Source organism: Gossypium hirsutum, chromosome A08 (genome assembly GCF_007990345.1).
Source record: "Gossypium hirsutum isolate 1008001.06 chromosome A08, Gossypium_hirsutum_v2.1, whole genome shotgun sequence".
In the NCBI taxonomy this organism is placed as follows: domain Eukaryota; kingdom Viridiplantae; phylum Streptophyta; class Magnoliopsida; order Malvales; family Malvaceae; genus Gossypium; species Gossypium hirsutum.
In genome coordinates, this window is record NC_053431.1 from 126,975,504 (window position 1) to 126,995,936 (window position 20,433).

General features: G+C 28.8%; 2 protein-coding genes across 2 annotated transcripts; one reads left to right on the forward strand and one right to left on the reverse strand.

Annotated features, from left to right (window-relative positions):
• The first annotated feature begins 2,866 nt into the window (after positions 1-2,866).
• LOC121204795 (delta(8)-fatty-acid desaturase 2) lies at positions 2,867-4,586 on the forward strand. Its single transcript, XM_041075340.1, has one exon. The coding sequence runs from the start codon at positions 3,091-3,093 to the stop codon at positions 4,432-4,434; it is 1,344 nt and encodes a 447-aa protein (XP_040931274.1). The 5' UTR covers positions 2,867-3,090; the 3' UTR covers positions 4,435-4,586.
• Positions 4,587-7,317: 2,731 nt separating this feature from the next.
• On the reverse strand, positions 7,318-8,626 carry LOC121204796 (NDR1/HIN1-like protein 6). The gene has a single exon (XM_041075341.1). It carries the CDS (start codon positions 8,308-8,310, stop codon positions 7,495-7,497), a length of 816 nt encoding a protein of 271 aa, XP_040931275.1. The 5' UTR covers positions 8,311-8,626; the 3' UTR covers positions 7,318-7,494.
• Between the last annotated feature and the right edge of the window lie 11,807 nt (positions 8,627-20,433).

Below are 20,433 nucleotides of genomic sequence, written 5' to 3' on the forward strand. Positions count from 1 at the left end.
GCTTGTTCAACTTTGTTTATAAGTGCTATTGAGTTCCTATAGGAACAAAAGGCTTAAATAATACAAATAATTTCGAGTTTAGATCATTTTTACGACTATTTTATAATTGCTATTGTTACCACTTATATTTTTGAATTTGTTTAATATTTCTAACTTTTAATATCTATATAGAAAAATTAATTTTTTAAATACCAAAGGACTTTCGACTCAAGTTTGAACTTAGGCATGATCAGACCACCCAAATAGTTCATTTCACTGTTTAAAAAAATAATAATATTTAAATATTAATAGAAAAATATTTTTATTTATTTAAATAATAATAATAAATGGTCGAGTTGTCTTGAGATTGAAAATACTGAACCCGAACTCAGTCTAACATGGGATGGACCACCTGGCTCATTAGCATTTCTACTGCCAACAACAAATATCTTTAGCCATTGCTCCCTTATTTTGTTGGCTATTAGTATAATTTTATATATAAGATAAATCTTAGGATTTTTTATGAACTTTAATTTAATATATAATGTGATACTAAAAATTTGATTTGATGCAATTATATACATGAAACGTCGATTTTGATTAAATTATATACATGTAATTTTGTTTCTGTTGGGTATATTTAGAAAAAATAAATAAATAAATCATGTGGGTAAAAATATTGTTTGTGCATGTATAAAAAAAATATAAATTTCAAATACTATTAAGCTTATTATTGTATTAATAATTTGTGAAAAATGATAGAATTTTAAATTTATAAATATAATCACACAAAACCAAAATTTGTATATCATATTATATATTTAATTAAAATTAATATATAATTTTGATTTATATCGTTTTCATATATGGTGATTAATTAATGCTTATAATTGCATATCATAAAGACTATATTTTATCAAAATTAGATCAATAATTAATAACATAAAGTAGATTTAGAACTTAAGTGGGGAGGGGGGGGGTGAATGTGACTATATTATAGCTTTTGTGCACCTAAAGCAACCACATGCTTCATTGCTTTCTCTTTTTTCAATTAATCTAACATTCCAAACTATATCCTTCAACTACCTTTCAAAATTATATGGATATTCGTTTTTGAAAGGTTGAATATGAGGGAGAATATGCTACCTTTTTTTTTTTTTTAAATAAATCAAATTTCATTTAACATAATAAAATAAAGGTATTAAGAACTGTAATTAATTTTATCACTACATGAACGAAGATGATGGTGCACATCGACCAACAATTGTAATCAAGGGCGAAGACTAGTTGCACAGAGACAATAAAGATTTTATTTCTGTGTAATGATAAAAAAAATTATGTTGTCGTCACGTAATATCCTTCCCTATAAATATATTAAATTTAAATATAAACTAAAATTATTTGATTTGAATCCACAAAACACAGGGTATAGGTAGGTCCAACGTAATTTGATTTATATTGTGTTGGTTATGTTAATAGGTATTTAGTGTCTAATCAAATCACTTTAAAAATCAATACATATTTAAATAATTTAGAAGATGATAACATTAATTATATGAAGAAAAACTTTTTTTTTTTTTGAAGGACTAAGCTAACATCACGTGGTTATATTTTACTACAAAATTGTGATTGTGTTAGGTTTGACTTCATTTCTTGTCGTCCAACTAACAATATTTTCATGATGTAAACTTCAATCTTGACTAATTTAGTATAAATAATAATCATAACAACAGGAAAAGATTAATTAGAGGACCACAAAGTTAACTATCTTAGCTGTCAAATTAATTGGAAATTTTCTATTAGGGATGAATAAATATCTACTCCATCACAACTTTTTCTCACTTTATTCATGAGATATTTTGTCTATTTCGAAACTTGACAATTTTATTAGGTGATGAATGACACGACACAATTTTAAAGTGCCGCATCATTATGCTTTATTAAAATCTAAATTCAGAGACTAAATTAGAAAAAAATTACTAAATTACGAGACTAATTACTTGCAAAATTTGAAAGATTTTTCATGTAATTCCTTGCTTATTATAACGTTTCTCTGTGTTTAGATCTATTCAAACATTGAATTATTTGATAATTAAAGTGATTGGACCATTATTTCTACCATATAATAAAATAGATGTATTTAAATTTTCCTCTTTAAAGTCAACAAGATTTTATATTGATTAAAGGGGTAAGTTTTGAGCAATAAAATCTCAAATAGTTAAAACCTATTTATTTACATTCCTTTTTTTAGAATTTATTTAAAAGGAAAACCACCCATATTTAAATAAAAAAAGTATTTTGTTATACAATTGTTTTCATTTAATTCAATAGAAACACACTTAATTTTTTTCTATACAAATTATTATAATAAATATAAATAAGTTTCATTTTATCTTTTAGATAATTTATTTTAAAAATATAAAAAAAAGCAACCACATAAAATATTGCGCGAAAACATTTTGTTAAATTGAAAAAGGTTAAATAGGCTTTAAATCTCTGTATTCTTTATACATTTAGCATTTAGTCCCTCTCCTTTATTTTTCATGAATTTAGTCTTTGTTCAGATTTCAAAATTTAGGTTTAATTGTTAACACTATTAAAATTATTCTATTAAATTTGTCGATCTGACATTTTTAAATTAAAAAAACAAACTCACTCAATACTCACGTAACAAACAAAACATTGAAATGAACTTAAATTTAACAAAAGAATATTAATAACGTTTAACAATCAGACTTACATTTTTAAATTAAAAAAAGTAGAGGGACTAAATCCATTATTTTTCCTCATTCAATTTCATCCTTTTGATAACAGTTCCAATGTTCTTATTGCCCATAGATGTGTCAATTTTTTTTTAACCCTCTTTTTTTATTTGTTTAAACAAATTTCATGGCGCTTCTTTATTTTGGCTTTTGCTTTGCATGTGAGCTCTATAAACCCCACCTCCTATTTTCCTCTACATCATGATAAATTCATATCACTTCCCTTCCATTCTCCACCACATTCAAACCCCATAAAAGAAAACCCCCCTTTCTTTTCTCCATTTCACACTAAAAAGATTATATCTTTTTGTATTTTTTTTTTGTTAGCTTTCATTTCATTGGAGCATCAATGGCGGATTCAAAGGGGTACATTTCCAAAACAGAGCTTGAAACCCACAAAAAACCAGATGATCTTTGGATCTCAATCCAAGGCAAGATCTATGATGTAACTCAATGGAGTCACCACCACCCTGGTGGGCCACTTCCATTACTGAACCTCGCCGGTCAAGACGCCACCGATGCTTTCATAGCTTATCATCCCGGCATAGCTTGGCAATATCTCGACAAGTTCTTCACTGGTTATTACCTTGAAGGTTACTTAGTCTCTGATATATCCAAAGATTATAGAAAGCTAGCTGTTGAGTTCTCAAAGATGGGTCTTTTTGACAAGAAAGGACATGGGACATGTATTTTACTTACCATCATAGCATTGCTGTTTTTCATCTGTGTTTATGGTGTTTTATGTTGTGACAAAACTTGGGTTCATCTCTGTTGTGGTGGGTTAATGGGGTTTTTATGGATACAAAGTGGTTGGATAGGACATGATTCAGGACATTACACTGTCATGTCTAATAAAAACCTCAACAGGTTGGCTCAACTTCTTACAGGGAATTGTCTTGCTGGGATCAGCATGGGATGGTGGAAATGGACACATAATGCTCACCATATTGCTTGTAACAGCTTAGATTTTGATCCAGACCTTCAACACATGCCTTTCTTCACGGTATCTTCAAAGTTCTTTAATTCAATCACATCTGCATTTTATGGTAGAAAACTGAACTTTGATTCTCTTACAAGGCTTTTAGTTAGTTACCAACATTGGACATTCTACCCTGTCATGTGCTTTGCTAGGATCAACCTATTTGCACAATCTATCATCTTGTTGTTGTCTAAAAGAAAAGTCCCTAACAAAGGTCAAGAAATTTTTGGGATACTTGTTTTTTGGACATGGTATCCATTACTTGTCTCTCTCTTACCTAATTGGTACGAAAGAGTAATGTTTGTGGTTGTAAGTTTTGCTGTGACCGGTATCCAACATGTTCAGTTCTGTTTGAACCATTTCTCGTCGAGTGTTTACGTCGGCCCGCCGAACGGGAATGATTGGTTCGAGAAACAAACCGACGGGACGCTTAATATATTGTGTTCGTCTTGGATGGATTGGTTCTATGGTGGGTTGCAATTCCAAGTTGAGCATCATTTGTTCCCGAGGTTGCCTAGGTGCCATTTACGGACAATTTCACCATTTGTTAAGGAGTTGTGTAAGAAACACAATTTGGCTTACAATTGTGCTTCTTTTTGGAAAGCTAATGCAATGACAATTGAGACACTTAAATCAGCTGCATTACAAGCTAGGGTTCTTACCAATGCTGTTCCAAAGAACTTGGTGTGGGAAGCTGTCAACACACATGGGTGACAACTATTTTATGAATATGCTTATTATTATTATTATTATCGCCATAAATTTTTATGTCTGTCATGTTGACATCCATATATTTGAGTATTAAGTTTGTTGTCTTGAATGGCTGTAAATTTGTTGTTTCATTCAAACATGGTTTTGGTTTTCCACCCTTGGTAATGTTTTTTTTTTCTTTTTCAATTTATTTTACATCAAAGAGACAAGTTGATTGGGAAAGTGGACCCTTGAAAGGGCCATTGCCAGCATAGAATGTGGACCAATGCTTTAGTTGGCAAGCATGGCTCCTCTTACATTTTTTGTTTGGATGTAACTAAGGTGTTGTTTTTGTCAATTTTATGTATCTTAAATATTAATACTTCTAAAGTTTATAGGACAAAAGTAACACAAATATCTTATATTAAGAGTTGGGTTACATTTTGTTTTTTCTATGTAAAAAAGGGTAAATTAATCTTTGTATGTTATATCAAAGAGAAAACTGATCTTTTTGTTAAAAATTTCATCCATTTTTAATGTTGAAAATTAGTCCATGTATGTCAGTGGCACGTTATATGTAATTGTCTAGTTATTCTATTAGTCACGCCAGCTTTTAATAAAAGACTAAATTAAATTTTTAATGAAAATGACCAATTTGATATTTGATCTAACGTATAAGGACTAATTTATTTATTTTTTTAGTAAAGAAGATAAAATTTAATCTAACATACAAGGCCTCTATGTTACTTTTATCAAGTTCATGACTATCTCCTTCAATAATATTATTTCCATAATTCGAATTAAAATTCTTTCTCTAAAACTATACTATGCCATGACGAAAAAAAGGATGAGATTGTTGAACAGCAAATGAAAAACAATACCCTATGAGTGAAAACTGGTAGAGAGGACCCTAAACCCAAAACACTACCCTATCACTTGATGTCTATATTGGAACCAATTGAAGGGTAAAAATTTTATGTACGCTTCTATGTTAAAAGTTAGATTATATTTTGTTCATTTAATTCTTATACATTAGATTAGAGAGTAAAGTTATTTTTTCTTTTTAAATTTTCATCTATTTCTATTGTTAAAACTAGTTTCACTGACGAAATAACTATACAATGACACGTGACATCCCACGTGTATCTCATGTTGATATACAAAGACTAGCTTTTAATAGTTGAAATAAATTAAAATTTTAATAGAATGAATAATTTGCTCTTTGATCTAATGTACAATAACTATTTTACTCATTTTTTGAGTAGATAGGACAAAATATAAATTTACTTTCATAATATTTTTACCTAAATCGAGATTATACGAATCAATTTAGTTTTATATAGTGTAATTTAAATTTTAAAATTTTTGGATATTCTAAATAGATTTCAAGTTGGAATATTTTTAATTTGGGATACAATAAAGAGCCATGAAAAAGATTTAGATGAACGACACAAAGCCAAACCCATTGATTTAGGTGGACGTCTAAAAGCTAAATTGTTTGTGTTTTGCCAGATACAAAATGGGCGGCACTGGACCCCAAAATCCAGCTCATAAATACATCACCATGTGAAACTAAAAAGTGAAAGCACAAGGATAGGATTCGTTTTCAATAAATAATAAATATATACAAGCTGAATACTCAAAAATTATTTCGTAAAAAAAAATCATTATAAATATTAATAATATCTATTTTTTATACAATACGTAAAATTAATCATAACTCCTCCCTAATTCATAAAGCGCTTCAGCGCATTTGAACTTATATCCTCTGGCATTGGCAACAATACACATACTAATCGAGTTATAGATTTAATCGGCAACTATGGTAACAAGTTTAAATTTGCTAATAATTAAAAATTGCCTGTAATCCAATACAATTTAAATTTATAGACTAAAACTCAAATACGAGTTTACCTCGCTTAGATCCACCTAAATGGCTCATGGTTAAAAAATATAAAATTAAATCCGATTCAAAATAAAATAGTTGTTGAGTCGTAAACACCTCTTATTTTTAATAGGTAAACTTATTATTTGATTAATTAGATAACAACAGTAATGACTCAATATATCATTTGGTATTCAAGTTTAATATATATATTTTTTAATTTGGTACCTATGTTATATTTTTATTCAGTTTAATACTTATATTTGACAAAAGTTTTATACTTTGGTACTCAAATGTTACGAATGTTAACTTTTTAATGTTTAATTCAAATTTCAGGGTTGATTTGATGAAAGTTAATTGTTAATATTATTGAGTTTGAATTATTCATGATTTCATTAATAGAATAAATTTAGTGTTAATTTTGAATTTATTTAATTTTACATTTAATTTGTCGAATACAATTTGATGGATGAGATTTGATTCAGGTTTTAGAGTTGATTTGAGGAAAGCTAATTGCTAATATTATAAGTTAATTATATATTTTCATCAACTCTAAAACTCGAATTAAACATAAAAAAATTTCACACAATTACCTTTAGATACCAAAATATATAACTTTTTTCAAATACAAATATCAAATTTGACTGAAAAAATAATACAGATACCACGTTAAAAATGGTGTGAAACAAAAATACCAAATTATATATTAAATCTTGAAGTATTAGATTTAGAAAAACAAAGTCAAGAAAAACCCTTATTTTACAAATAAAAGGTGATGTATTTAGAGTTAAAACGAATTTTGTTTCTTTTACTTAAAAAATATAAGTAAATTGATCTATATGTATTAGATTAAAAAGAAAATTAATTTTTTATTAAAAAATTAATCTATTTCTATAGTTAAAAATTAGTATGATTAATAAAATAATTAACCAGTTATACTTAATGTGCCACATGTACTTCATTCTGATGTATATGAATTAATTTTTAATAGTAAAAATTAACGAATTTTTCAATAAACGTACAAGTTTGCTTTTTAATCTAATGTAAAAAAAAAGACTAATTTATTAAATTTTTAAATTGAGAGACTAAATATAATTTAATTCCTAATATAAGATTAAATTTCCATTTATGATTAACTCCATCCTTTAAACAATTCTGATTCAGGCGCTTAAGTCTTTGTAAGATTTTGAGATAAAACTCTAAAAGGTCCATCTCCATATTTTGATCCTTAGATCAACCTCACACTTAGCTCCAAAAACGTTAGCCACCGCCGGCGACTTTCCTTTCGGTACAATCCCTTTAATTCCATCGCAAGTAACCCTAATCCCCACTTTCTTGCTCTTTAAGCTACCCATTTTCACCATCACTCGGGTATCCATTTCAACTTTCAACAAGAACCCCTTTTTCTTCCTCAGCTCCGGTCTCAACCCATTCATCGTCTCGGCGTCCACGTGGCTCGACGTCGCCACCGCGACTCCCCTGAAAGTAGTATCGCTTTTGTTGCCACTGAAGAAAGCCGGCAACGTTCCATTGCCTAAAAACACGTCGCCGTCGCTCGATATGCACAAGAGGATGAACGGGTCGTAAGAGAAAGAGACGTAAGCGCTCGGGTTTTTGGAAGAAATGGTTAAGTTGAAAAGGGTCGAGAGGTGGGAAGAGGCGGAGTCCGCGCTGGTTGTTAGGTTCAGGCGGTGGATGCGGAATGAAGCGAGGCTGAAAGAAGGGCGGTGAGGGCGGTAAAGTACGTAAAGGACGGTGCCGGTTATGGCGGCTAAAAGAATGAGTATGAGTATTATGAGGATGGTCCAGCAACAGAAGCAGCAACAGTAGTTCCGCCGCCGACGGTTACGGTGACGGGGTTGTGGACGGTAAGTTGGGCGTGACGTGGGTTTGTAAAGGTGGGTTTTTTTGGCGCCGCCGTTTGCTGGGGCTGTTGTGGAGGGTGGTGGTTCATCGGTGCCGCCTTTGGCAGCAGCTGCGACGATGGGGCTGGACGACGGTACTTTATCCGACATTGTGAAGAGTAAAGAGTGAATGAAAAAAGAGAAGAGTGAAGGGTGGAAATTTGTATAGGAGAGAGTGAATTTCAAAGAAAGGAATTGAAGAGAAAGGAAAGGTACAGTTCACCCAAAGAAGACGGTGCTACCTCACCAAATTTTAAAATATTTTAAGATAAATCCTACAAAACTCAATAAATTATTAGTAAATTTATATTTTAATTATTTAATTTTAAAAATTACTAAATAGTCATTAAAGTATTTAAAATTTTCATTTAAGTCATTAGATTGTTAAAATCATTATTGTATAGCCTTATTTGTTTGCACTATCTATATTAATCGAAACTTCTATTTCCTCTTTTTTTCTTGTAATTTAGATTTTTTTAATAAAATAATTTTGAATGCTATAAATCTATGAATTAAAATTTAAAAATTTTCTTCTCTTATTTTTTACATTGAGTGTCAAATCAATCCCGATTTAAGATATGTTCTTTTATGTATCAATAATATTAATCTATTATATCAATCATCGAATCAACTAGAGTTTATTAGTCGGACTTTAAAAAAATTAACAATTTAATAGTTTAAATAAAAATTTTCGAATAATTCAATAATTTTAAAAGTAGAATGATGAAAACGTAAATATATTAGTAATTAATAATTTTAGGAGCAGTTTACCCTTATTTTTAAACACATAAAAAAATGTCATCGTTAAGGTGAGAATCAAAATTTGGAACACCCCCCCCCCCAAAAAAATTGAGATTATAACCATTTATGGATAAAAAAATGGAAAATAAGCCATTTATGGGACGTTGGAACTGGTCTTTCACATGCTTCATCATTTTCTGCCATCTCTTACCAATTTTCTACTAAAAGGCATGCATTTGGTGATTGCTTATGTTTTTAATTTTTACTACTAATTAGGCAATTCTTTTTCTGCAAATTCTAAGTTAATTCCAGACTTCCATCGCTTAATTTAACTAAAATAATACTTTGAGGCTAATTAAAACCTTTAAGCAAGTCAAGTGTTTGCATGTGAGAATTTCTAAAAATTTTGGAGAGATTAATGATAACTTTTCAAAATTTTAGAGTGTTAGACTCTCTTCTCTCATAATTAGGTTTCATTTACGGTGAAATGTGTTTCAGTTATTTTAGTGATTAGTCGAATTTACTTGAATTCAATTGATGAAAACTTAAAATCTTCCAAATCCATAATGATTTTATTTGAAAACTTGAAGTAAGAAAACTAGATTATTCAAAATTAAAATTCATTCAATTTTGAAATGTTTCGAATTTGAAATTGATTCAAATAGAAATAATCCGAATTTTCAAAATTCAAATCAAATTAATCCAATCCAAAATCAATTCAACCCATTCAATTGAAATACACAAGGGATAAAAGTTTCTAAGGTAAAAAGATATTTTCAGTCTCTCTCAATTTCGATGTTGAGCAAATTGATCATTCTCATAAAATTAGAGCAATTTTATTATTGTCAATTTCGAAAGTAAGTGACTAAGGACAATTAATCATGGCCTTAATGTTTTTTTTTGTCAAATTTATATATACTTGATTGGTATAATAACAAATTTAGTTCTCATAAATTACACATTCTATTAATGTGGACATGATTAACAAATTTAGCCCGCAAATTTTTAAAATATGTAAATGTTAAGGCTAAATTTGTTTGCTTTTTTAGAATTAATACGAAATTAATAAAATATGTAAACAGAGTTAAATTTGTTATTATCAATTAAAATTATATATAAATGATGAAAAAATATTAATACCGTAATTAATTACTCTTAATTACTCACTTTTAAAATTGTCAGTGATTAAATTATTCCTATTTATTTGAAAGAGATTAATTTACTTAATTTCGAAATTGAAAAAAAAAAGCTTTTAATTCATTATTGGGGCCAATGCTTATGATAAGCTATATATTTTGGGACCACTTTCTCATTTTCATGTAAAAATGTCTGTCTGATTGGTAAGTTGATTTGCAGGGTTCCTGCAAATCCCAGCTACCAGAAACTTAGCTTGCTTCAACAAGGCCCTGCCTGCAATTTTAATTAAAGAATTTTTTTTTCTTCTAAAGGTAGCCATTTTTAGAGAGGTATTGAAGATGAAAACCAAAAAGCTCTGTAAAATTCAGCGGATCATAATGGGGTTTCATTGAAACGCAAATAAAATATTGGGGTGTTGATTGTAATTGCATTTTCGCCATGAAAATTAGAGCTTTCAGCTTCCTGTTTATGAACAATCCCCCTTCCTCCAGCAGCAGAAAACAGATGGGATCATTAAATAATATGAGTAAATAACATTGCAGGACTGGGTGAAAAAAATCGAGAGTTAAATTTGTTACTAATTTATTTCAATCTTTATAATAAAAGCATTTATCAAATTCTTTCGATCAACAACGGGATATGTTTGTTTACACGTAGTTAGTCTTCTTTATAAGAGTTAACCGGTATAATAGTCAAGTTTTTAAAAGAGTTAATTTTTTATGTTTTATTTAAATTTTATATAACAATTTTTCACTTATAACGACAATATTCATAATTATGAAGTAAGTTATTTATTAAATCAATTCTCTATAATAACATATCGTCTAATTTTTTAAATAAAATTATAACTATTTCATATAACAAACCTATCAATTATCATTTACTAAATGAAAACGAATATTACATGAATAAAATGGCTAAATTTCACGTGAAGAAATCTAGTTATCATATTTTATTAAATGAAAATAATCTTCGATGAGTAGAACTAAAGATATTATTTCAATAAACTATTAAGGTCCCTGATTAAATATTCTACTATGAATTTGAAACATCATAAACTTATAAATTGATTACTTAAATTTAGTAAATCATGACAAAATTAATTAATGTAATTTGATAATTTAGTAATTAATTGAACTTGTTAGATTTATCACGTAAAAGAATATAAAATAAAATATGCATAAAAGTAATAATACATGCACATATTATAACTCTTTTAATTTTATTGATTTGATTATCCGCTTTCTTTATTTTTTTAACATAATTTTTACTTTGTTATTACAACGATTATTACGGCCAAAATCTGAGCAAACAAATAGGATTATTATAGAGTATTGTTAATTCCTTTATATGAAATTCCCCTTTATTCTCTCTATCCATAATATTTTGAAGGTAATCCATCTATATGAATTTTATCATGTAGTTTGTGAAAAATAAAAAAGTTGTTATTTTTTTTTCTATTTTGTTATTTATATAAATTATTAAGCTATTGAACTTTCTAATTGTTATATATAAATTGTTAAATTATCAAATTTTAAATGGGTAAACTATATTAATAGTCACCCATTTATGAAAAATATAAAATGGACACCTAATTATTAGTATATTTTGTTTTTTGATCATCTAACTATGAAAAGTTACAAAATAGTTATCCAACAGCTCAATTGTATTTTTTGGTCACCAGTGAGCTTACAGTGATAACTTTTAAAATTGATATAATAACAATTTTAACCCTAACATTTATAAATTATATCAATTTAGTAATGATTCTAACAAAAATAAACCATCAACATTTATACATTGTGTAATTTGATTTTTTTTTTTACAATTTTGCTTTTCATAGTGACATTGAAGATTAATTTTAAGAGAATGAGAAAAGACGAAAATTATTATCTTGAAATTATGGGCATTTCTATTTTTTATATTTTTAATTAAATTTAACTAATAATCTATTTTTAATTTTATAGGTGAAAGAGTTATGGAAAAAAATAAAATAAAAATAAAAATAATTGAAAATTAAATTTCTTACTGAATGTATAAATTTTCTAATTCTTACATATAAATAGTTAAAATACCAATTTTTAAATAAACCATTTAATAATATTTAATAGTGTTATTTCAATTGATTTTTTAATGTTAGTAAAATATTAACAAATTAAAAATTTGTTTTTTGCAAAGCAAGATATGAAATTATGCTAAAGACAAAAACATTAGTCAGTTACTTAATATAAGAGGGGTAATATCGTAAAATTAAAAATTTGAGTTCCTCGAGGCAATCTCTGTCTTTTACCCAACACCAAACAGCCCTTTTGCCTGAAGTTGATTCCCTTTAAATAATGACAAAACTCTTCGGTTTTGTTTAGTTTTTTCATTTTCAAATTATTAATAAATAAAATTATTTTTATTATGGGTAAAACTACTATTGGGTCACTAAATTATTAATAAATTTATATTTTAGTTATTTAACTTTAAAAAATTATAAAATAATCACTAAAGTATTCAAATATTTTCATTTAAATCACTAGGCTGTTAAAATTACTATTTTATGGCTTTTTCTATAAATGCTGTTTACACCAATTGAAAGCTCTTTTTTCTTCTACAGTCTATTTTTTTCATAAAACGACTTTAGATATCATGAATTTATGAACCAGAATCCGAATAGCTTTTTTTTCCGATCTCCGACATTAATCATAAGATGGACTAAGATCTAATGTATGTTATTCTACTCTTAGGTACTAATCCACTGTATTGATAGTCAAATTATTGAGCTTGTTAGCCAGACTTTTAAGAAAAAAACTTAACAGTCTAGTGAATTAAATAAAACCTTTCAAATAATTTAATAATCATTTTGTAACTTTTTAAAGTTAAGTGAACAAAATGTAATAGTTTAGTGACCTAGGTGAAATTTACCCTTTATTATTTATACTTCCAATTTAAACAGATAAATAGTATATCTTTTAATTCTACCGTACTAAATAATTGTTTTTTATTTATAATTTATTTATTTCAAATAAAATCTTCCTTTTTCTTCCACTGCTTCCAAAAAACTGACTACTTTGACAAATCTTTTGTCTTTATTTTCGTCACTCCCATTTTGCCCCTTGAACGCCACGTCATTTTTCTTACACCAACCATCCTACGTGGCATCACCACTCCCTTTTGCCAACGTGTCACCCTTCCCTGCCTCTTTATAACGCGCGTTACTCTCTATTTTCTCTTCAACTCTCAAACAAAACCAAAAAGAAAAAAAAAGGAGAGAAGAAAATTTAATGTTAATGCTAGGATCGCCGGAGTATGGATTTTCAGGCGAAGCTGCCGGTAAGTTAAACGTCCTGTTGACGGAATCCGACGACGAAAGCGAGTTTTCAAACGACGAAGGGAAACTAGAAGAGATAATGCAAGAGCTTTACAAAGAGATAACAGCAACAACGACAAGCTCTTCTCCCAACACTTCACCGCTGATGGTAACTTTGCCGTCGCCGTCATCTTCATCTTCATCATCTTCTCCGCCACTTTATTTGTCTCCACCTCCGTTCTCCGTCAGCGACGTCAAGAGCGAGAGCTGTGGGGCTTCCATGTCTGACTCATCCTCCACCGTGATGGCCGGTATCGAGTTCGTCGTACCCGCCGGGAAGTTACCCGAAAAAGAGATAGGGGTAACGGAGATGGGTTTTGACGATGATAATAACACCACCACCACCATCAACAACAACAACAACAACAACTGTGGTGATTTCGTAGCAAGGGAAGAGGAAATGGACGGTTGTGATGAAGGGGAGTTAGGAAATGATCAATGGCTGACAATAGTTTTAGGGTGGGGTCCACTAGAACTGGAGGACTGGACCTGAGCTGATGTGTTTTTTGATGATGATCTTTTTTGAGTACCCATCAATGGAGTTTGGCCGTACAGAGAGAGATAGGTGCCCTTATAGTGTAGGGATAGTGTGTCCTTAAGTAGGGTCAGTTCAGAAAACCAGGGTATAAAGCACTGTGACATTGTTCTTTTGTTTTTGCCCTTTCTTTTTTCTTTTGTGTAATGGGGGTTTTCCATCTGTTTTTATGAAAAAGCTTTCAATGGGGATGCTTTGGAAATCAACCATGGGACTCTAATCCAAAAAAAAAAATACATATAAATATTTTGGTTTATTTATGTTTTAGTCCTTTTATATCTAATAGTTACATGAGACTCAGAATTCTTAAACGAGGAAAAAGTCCCAACGTTGTTTTTTTGTGAACGCAAGATTTGAACGCTAAAGTCTAAACCTAGCTGAAAGGGCATTGAGTTCTTTATTATTATGGTTTTAGTCCTCAATATTTAGTAGTTACATTAGGATTGAATTTCTAAAGAAAGTAAAATTTCTTTTAACCTTGTCATTATGGTTTTAGTCCCTTGGTATTTGGTGGTTACATTGGGCTCGAATTGCTATTGAGCTCCTTGTCATTATGGTTTTAGTCCCTCGATATTTGGTAGTTACATTGGGCTCGAATTTTTAAACGAGGATGATGTTTTCTCAACTTTATTTTTTGTATTCATAAGACTTGAACTCTAAACTTAGTTTAAAGAGCATTGAGCTCTTTATCATTATGGTTTTAGCCATCGCTTGATATTTAGTAGTTACATTAGGCTCGAATTCCTAAATGAGCGTAAAGTTCTCCCAACGTTCTTTTTCTCGTTCACAAGAGTTGAACTCTAAATTTAGAGTATTGAGTTCTTTATAACTCAGACTTGACATATGTTAGTGATTTTAGTAATTTTACTTTGATAATTTGGACTTTTAATTTTATAATGTTGTTAATAAATCCAAATAATTAACTTTAAACCCTAAATAGTCTCTCTAACTTATTGTGCTAACAAAATGAATGTTTTTTTAAGAAAAAAATGTTGTCATTTTAATCAACATAGTTAACAGTATTAACTGTTTAGACAAATTGATGATATTATAAAAGTAAAGAAATCAAAATTGTGGTAAATTAAATAAAGGGATTAAATTTTAATTTGAGTATAACTGAGATTAAAATCAAGCTTTGACCTAATACTTTACATGAATTCTAGCCATCCCTTTGTTTCACCTTGGATTTGGAGTTTATGTTATGCCAACTCAAATCCAAGTAAATGTTGGAATTCCAAAACTTAATCAATGATATGAGCAAGTAATACATAATATTTTTCCCCTTTAATTTTGTGCTTAATTTGGTACCAATTAACTTTGTTTTGAAGCACTATTATTGGCTAATAGTGTTACGGCTCACAAAGCAAGGAAACGGTCCATTTGATGGTGAGCTTCAAGGAAGTATTATCTCAGGGGCAATCAATTAAATTTATTAAATAATATTAAATTCAAATATAGATACGACCAGAGCGAAATTAAAAAATTACTTTAGAAATAAAAATGAATTATAAATTTTAAAAATAATTAAATTATAATTTTATCCTTATACTAATTTATATTTAACAAATTTCGAAACAACTAAGAGATTTATCAATTTAAAGACTAAGTCTCTTGCGGCTCTAGCTACTTTCTTGCCTATGCCCCTATACATTGAGGTGAGGAAAGAAATCCGTCTCGTCCTATTTGATTACCGTTCTGAAGTGGGTTGTTGGGAGGACTAAAGGTGGGTTTGGATGGGCGGTATGTTTAGCTGCGGCTAGTGTAGAAATAGCGGTGACGGTGAGATTAAGTACTATAGCAATACTATAACAAATTAATACATTTACGATATATAATAGCAAATGGCTAATAAAGTTATTTGTAAAGTTTAGGGCCAAAGACCTTGAGAAAGAGTTCTGATGTAAGTTGGGATATTAGGGGAGTCTTCTTCATATAATGTTCTTTTTACCGAGTTTAAAAGCAACTAAAGAATATGGTAAACAATAGACTAGTCATCACTTCTGGTAAAATGTATTTTCATCCTTTGTCATATATGTGTATCTACACACACATATAATGTATCTTGAGGAGCTTACAAATGTATTATAAGTTTTATCAAATCAAATATTGCAAAATGTTGGGAGATTATAATTTTTTTTTTTGCTTATGTCACGATTTCAACTTTGAACTATATTTATTTTCTCACTTTGGTATCTAAATTTTTTTTATTTCATTTTAATGCTTAAACTATTATTTTTCATCTCAATTTATCCCGAGGAAGAATATGACATATGACATATTCTCATTGGACATTGGTAATTTGGGGGGTAAAATGAGGCAAAAATGATAGTCTGAGTACCAAAATGAAAATCAAAGATCAAATTGTGATATGACCCTAATTTTTTTGTATATAGTAAAATTTATCGACAAATTTTAATTTTAGTCCCTCCGCCATGCTTAAATTTATGTGCTCTGATTATTTAGTTTGAAGAATTAAGACCGCAGGATGTTTGTTAAAAATATCATGTTTTTGATAAAGAGTTGAAGATTGTTGGCAGCATAATTTTATAGACTAACTAATGTGAGTATAAGAAAAAAGAAGAAGAAGAAGCTAAATATATCAAAGTAGAAGATGAAGTAATTAAGCATTGTGCGAAAGCAATATTGGTAAATTTGAGCAATGAAGGCAATTCTGGTTATGGCAAAAACTTGTAAAATGTTGTGGACATGTTAGGTTTAATTAGCCAAAATTGGTGGCTATAAACGAAAGGACCAAATCATTTCAAACACAACGAAACATCAACTTTCGGCAACAAAAGAAGATTGAACAAAGAGAAAATCAACAAACAACAAAAAGAAAAAAGAGTTGCTCAATCTTCATTTCTCACCAAAAAGGTAGATGATAGACATGACAACCCAACCTACAATAAATTAATATTCGTAATATATATATATATATATATAACTCGGGTAAATTATACCCAAAGTCACTAAATTATTAGTAAGTTTATGTTATGGTTATTTAACTTTAAAAGGTTATAAAAAATTATCATTGAATTATTCAAAAGTTTTCATCTGAGTCATTGGGTTATTAAAAACGTTTTGTATGTAGAGGTGTATTCGGTTTTTAACTTTTGAAACCGAAACTGAAACCATATTGAATAAAAATCAAATTATCTGAAACCGATAATTTCGGTTTAGTTTAGTAAATTTTAGAAAATTTTAGAAAATTTTAGCTTTGTCAGAAAGAAAAACAATGTTACCTTGTTTTGGACTCGAAAAAATCTAATATTGCTTTTTTAGATTTTTTTTTACAACAATCATAATACATACTCTAGCTTCATTTATACATTTATAATGTAAATTAAATAGTTAAATTAATATCATAATCATCTATAAGATCATTTAAAAAATCATATCATTTAAAAAATCATTTTATGTTAATTTACTAAGTTAATAAATCATTTAGGTAGCGTTTGGGAACAGAAATTTGGATTTGGATTTTAAATTTTTAACTTTGAAATTTATGATTTATAAATTTATTATTTCCAGATTCTTTGTTTGGGAATCAAAATATTTGAATTTCAAGATTTTGAATTAATTCAAATTCATTGTATGGATAAATCAAATTTAGATTTGGATTTCAACTAATTTTAAGCCTTAAAATATTTTTTTAATTTTAATCATTTGGAATATTTTTTTTGAAAATTGTTGTTTGAACCAAATTGGACTAGTCGGTTGGACCGGGAATCGGCCAAGGTACTGATTTGGAGAAAGGCATTAGATCAATTGACTTGGGAATCAAAATGGACCGGTTGATTAGGCGGTTGAAGTACCATTTATTTTAATTATTTTATTTTTTATGAATTTTTAATGATTTTTTTATATAACTAAATGAACTGGTCGAACTAATTGTACTAGTCAAACCAATCGAACTTGTTGAATTATTCAAACCGATTGGACCAACAAACCAAAAGCCTGATCAGTTTGACCACCAATTCAATTTTGAAAACTAGACTAGACTAGCTAGTTAGGCCGATTGCACTAGATATAAGTGGACTTACTTAGGTATGACTTAAAAGTCAAGGATTTAAATATTTATACTATATTAAATTAAAATTGTGGAAATTATGGTATAAATGAAATTTTTAAATATTTATACTATATTAAATTAAATGCATGAAGCTTCATCACTTTTTTCATAACCAGATTGGACTGACTTATTAGATTAATTGGATCGAGATTTGGTTGGGCTACCAATTAGGAATAAGGAGTTAGTTTGGTTGACTCGTGAATCGGTCGGACCGGTTGAATTGACGATTGAATCGGTTGAATCAATTTTATATATTTTAAATATTTTTTTATTTTTAATAATTTATTCAATCAAACCGATTAGATTAGTTGAATCGAGAATTGATGGTCTGATCGGTTTGCCTACCGGTCCAATTCCAAAAACTTTGAATTTCGTCGATGATATATTATAAGTAAGATTAATAAATTATTGTTTGGGTTTTGAAGGAACTGTGAAATAAGAGAGAAAAAAAAATTTCTCTGAGTTATTTTAAACAATATTGGATTAAAATGGATTTTGTAATCCAAAATTTAACTCTTATGGAATTGGACTTGGATTTATCCAATTTTTTTATTTGTTATCCAAAGAAAGAATTTGGTTTTTCAAATCCAAACACTAGTCCAATTTCATAAGAGTTGATTTTGGATTTAACAACTATTGCTTGAGATAGGATTGAAATTTCAAAAATTCGAAAAGCATGAGAACTAAAAATGACAAAAATAGGGAAATAGGGACAAATTAGAGTAGAGAGACCAAATTTATAACTTTGACATAATACAAGGACTAATAGTGGAATTTGACCAAAAATATGTCCAGTATGAACATTTGAAAATGGAGGACTTTTTGGTCCACCATAAGATGGGCTCGATGGATATATTCCATTTTTATTTGTCCAACCCCTATCTTGGATTGGCCCCAAAAAGGTTGTTTTAATGTTTAAAATACATTATAATATTTAAAAATTTTTCTTTTTAAATTCGTATCTTTGTTTTTTTATTATCAAATCTAATTAAAAATTATTAAATAAATAATAATCCATGCTGAATTAACTTTTTTATTTATTCAAATTCAAGCTAATTAGAGTCAAACCCGACGAATAACCCAATGGACTTTGAAGCCCAGGTTGCTATGCATATATATGGGTTCATCCAACCTATTTTTAAGAAATAATATATCCAAACATATATTCGAATATGAATATAGAAATGTTATTTTTTGTGTAATCAAAAATATCTTTTATGTATATTTTGTGTAAAAAATCAGTTGGTATTAATTTGGATAAGGATGGCTTGAATTTTGAGACAGTGGAATACTCTCATCCAATTAAAACATGTTTTTGGCATGTGCAAACAAGCACACGTTTTTAATGTAAAAATAAATATGGAGGTTGAAAATTGGTACCAAAAAGTGTAATGTTTCATGTGCTTAATAATGTTTAATAATGTCATACATGTAATGATTACAAGATGTAATAAATTTTGTTAAGGGGTGCTTGATTTTTTTTTTAATTTCTTTGAAATATCATTTGTTAAAAATTTGTAGAATTCTTAATGGTTCAATATTGCCTCAAGTTTAGTTGAGGTTTTGTCTCGTTTAACTCTTGGGAGAATTCGAGTGTTTGAAGAGACTACATGAGACCTGAGCTTACAAAGCAAGAGCGCCTCTCTAAAAAGGACCTTGCGTGGTGCACGATCACCTACTAAAGGAAATGATGATCATTTGCCTATGGTAGGGTTTAATGTTTGAACCCAAACTACAGGCTATAAGTTACTAAAGGAAAGGCATGCTCGCGCTTTTATAAACCTATGCCCCAAGTGGCTTCTTCACTCATTTGGACTTTCCATGAAATCGAGAGGCCAAACCTCGACTCAAACTATGAAAATTGTGTAAAAGACACACACTAATAAATAATGTCCAAATGTGTTGTATGTCCTTGTACTTTAATAAAAATTGAAATTTAGTCATTGTACTTAAAAATTTAAAAACTAATTCTTTCTACTTCTTTTGATTTAAAATTTTTTAGTCCTATCATTATTATTGTTATCATCATTTTTTTTTCAAAATTTGCTAACTTAGGATATCAATGAAATTGTCCGCATATGATGTGAACATATGATTAATAAAAAGATAAACATACCAAATTGATAAATTTTGACATGAGCTGCTAACGATGTTAATGATTAGACTAAGATTTTTAAAATCGAAAAGAAATGAAAGATTTTTATATTTTTTTTAACTTTTAAAGTATAAGAACTAAATCTTAAATTTTGTAAAAATTAGGGACTAAATGCGAAATTTAACCTATATATATAACGTAGAGGATATGTCGTCGAGAAAGTTTGACCGACTAGCGCAGCCATTGCCGTTTTCAGATTCAATGGCACATAAAAGAATTTCACATAATTTTCTTTTAAA

Coding starts and splice junctions, on each gene's coding strand:
- LOC121204795 (XM_041075340.1), top strand. CDS start 3,091: ATGGCGGATTCAAAGGGGTACATTTCCAAAACAGAGCTTGAAACCCAC.
- LOC121204796 (XM_041075341.1), bottom strand. CDS start 8,310: ATGTCGGATAAAGTACCGTCGTCCAGCCCCATCGTCGCAGCTGCTGCC.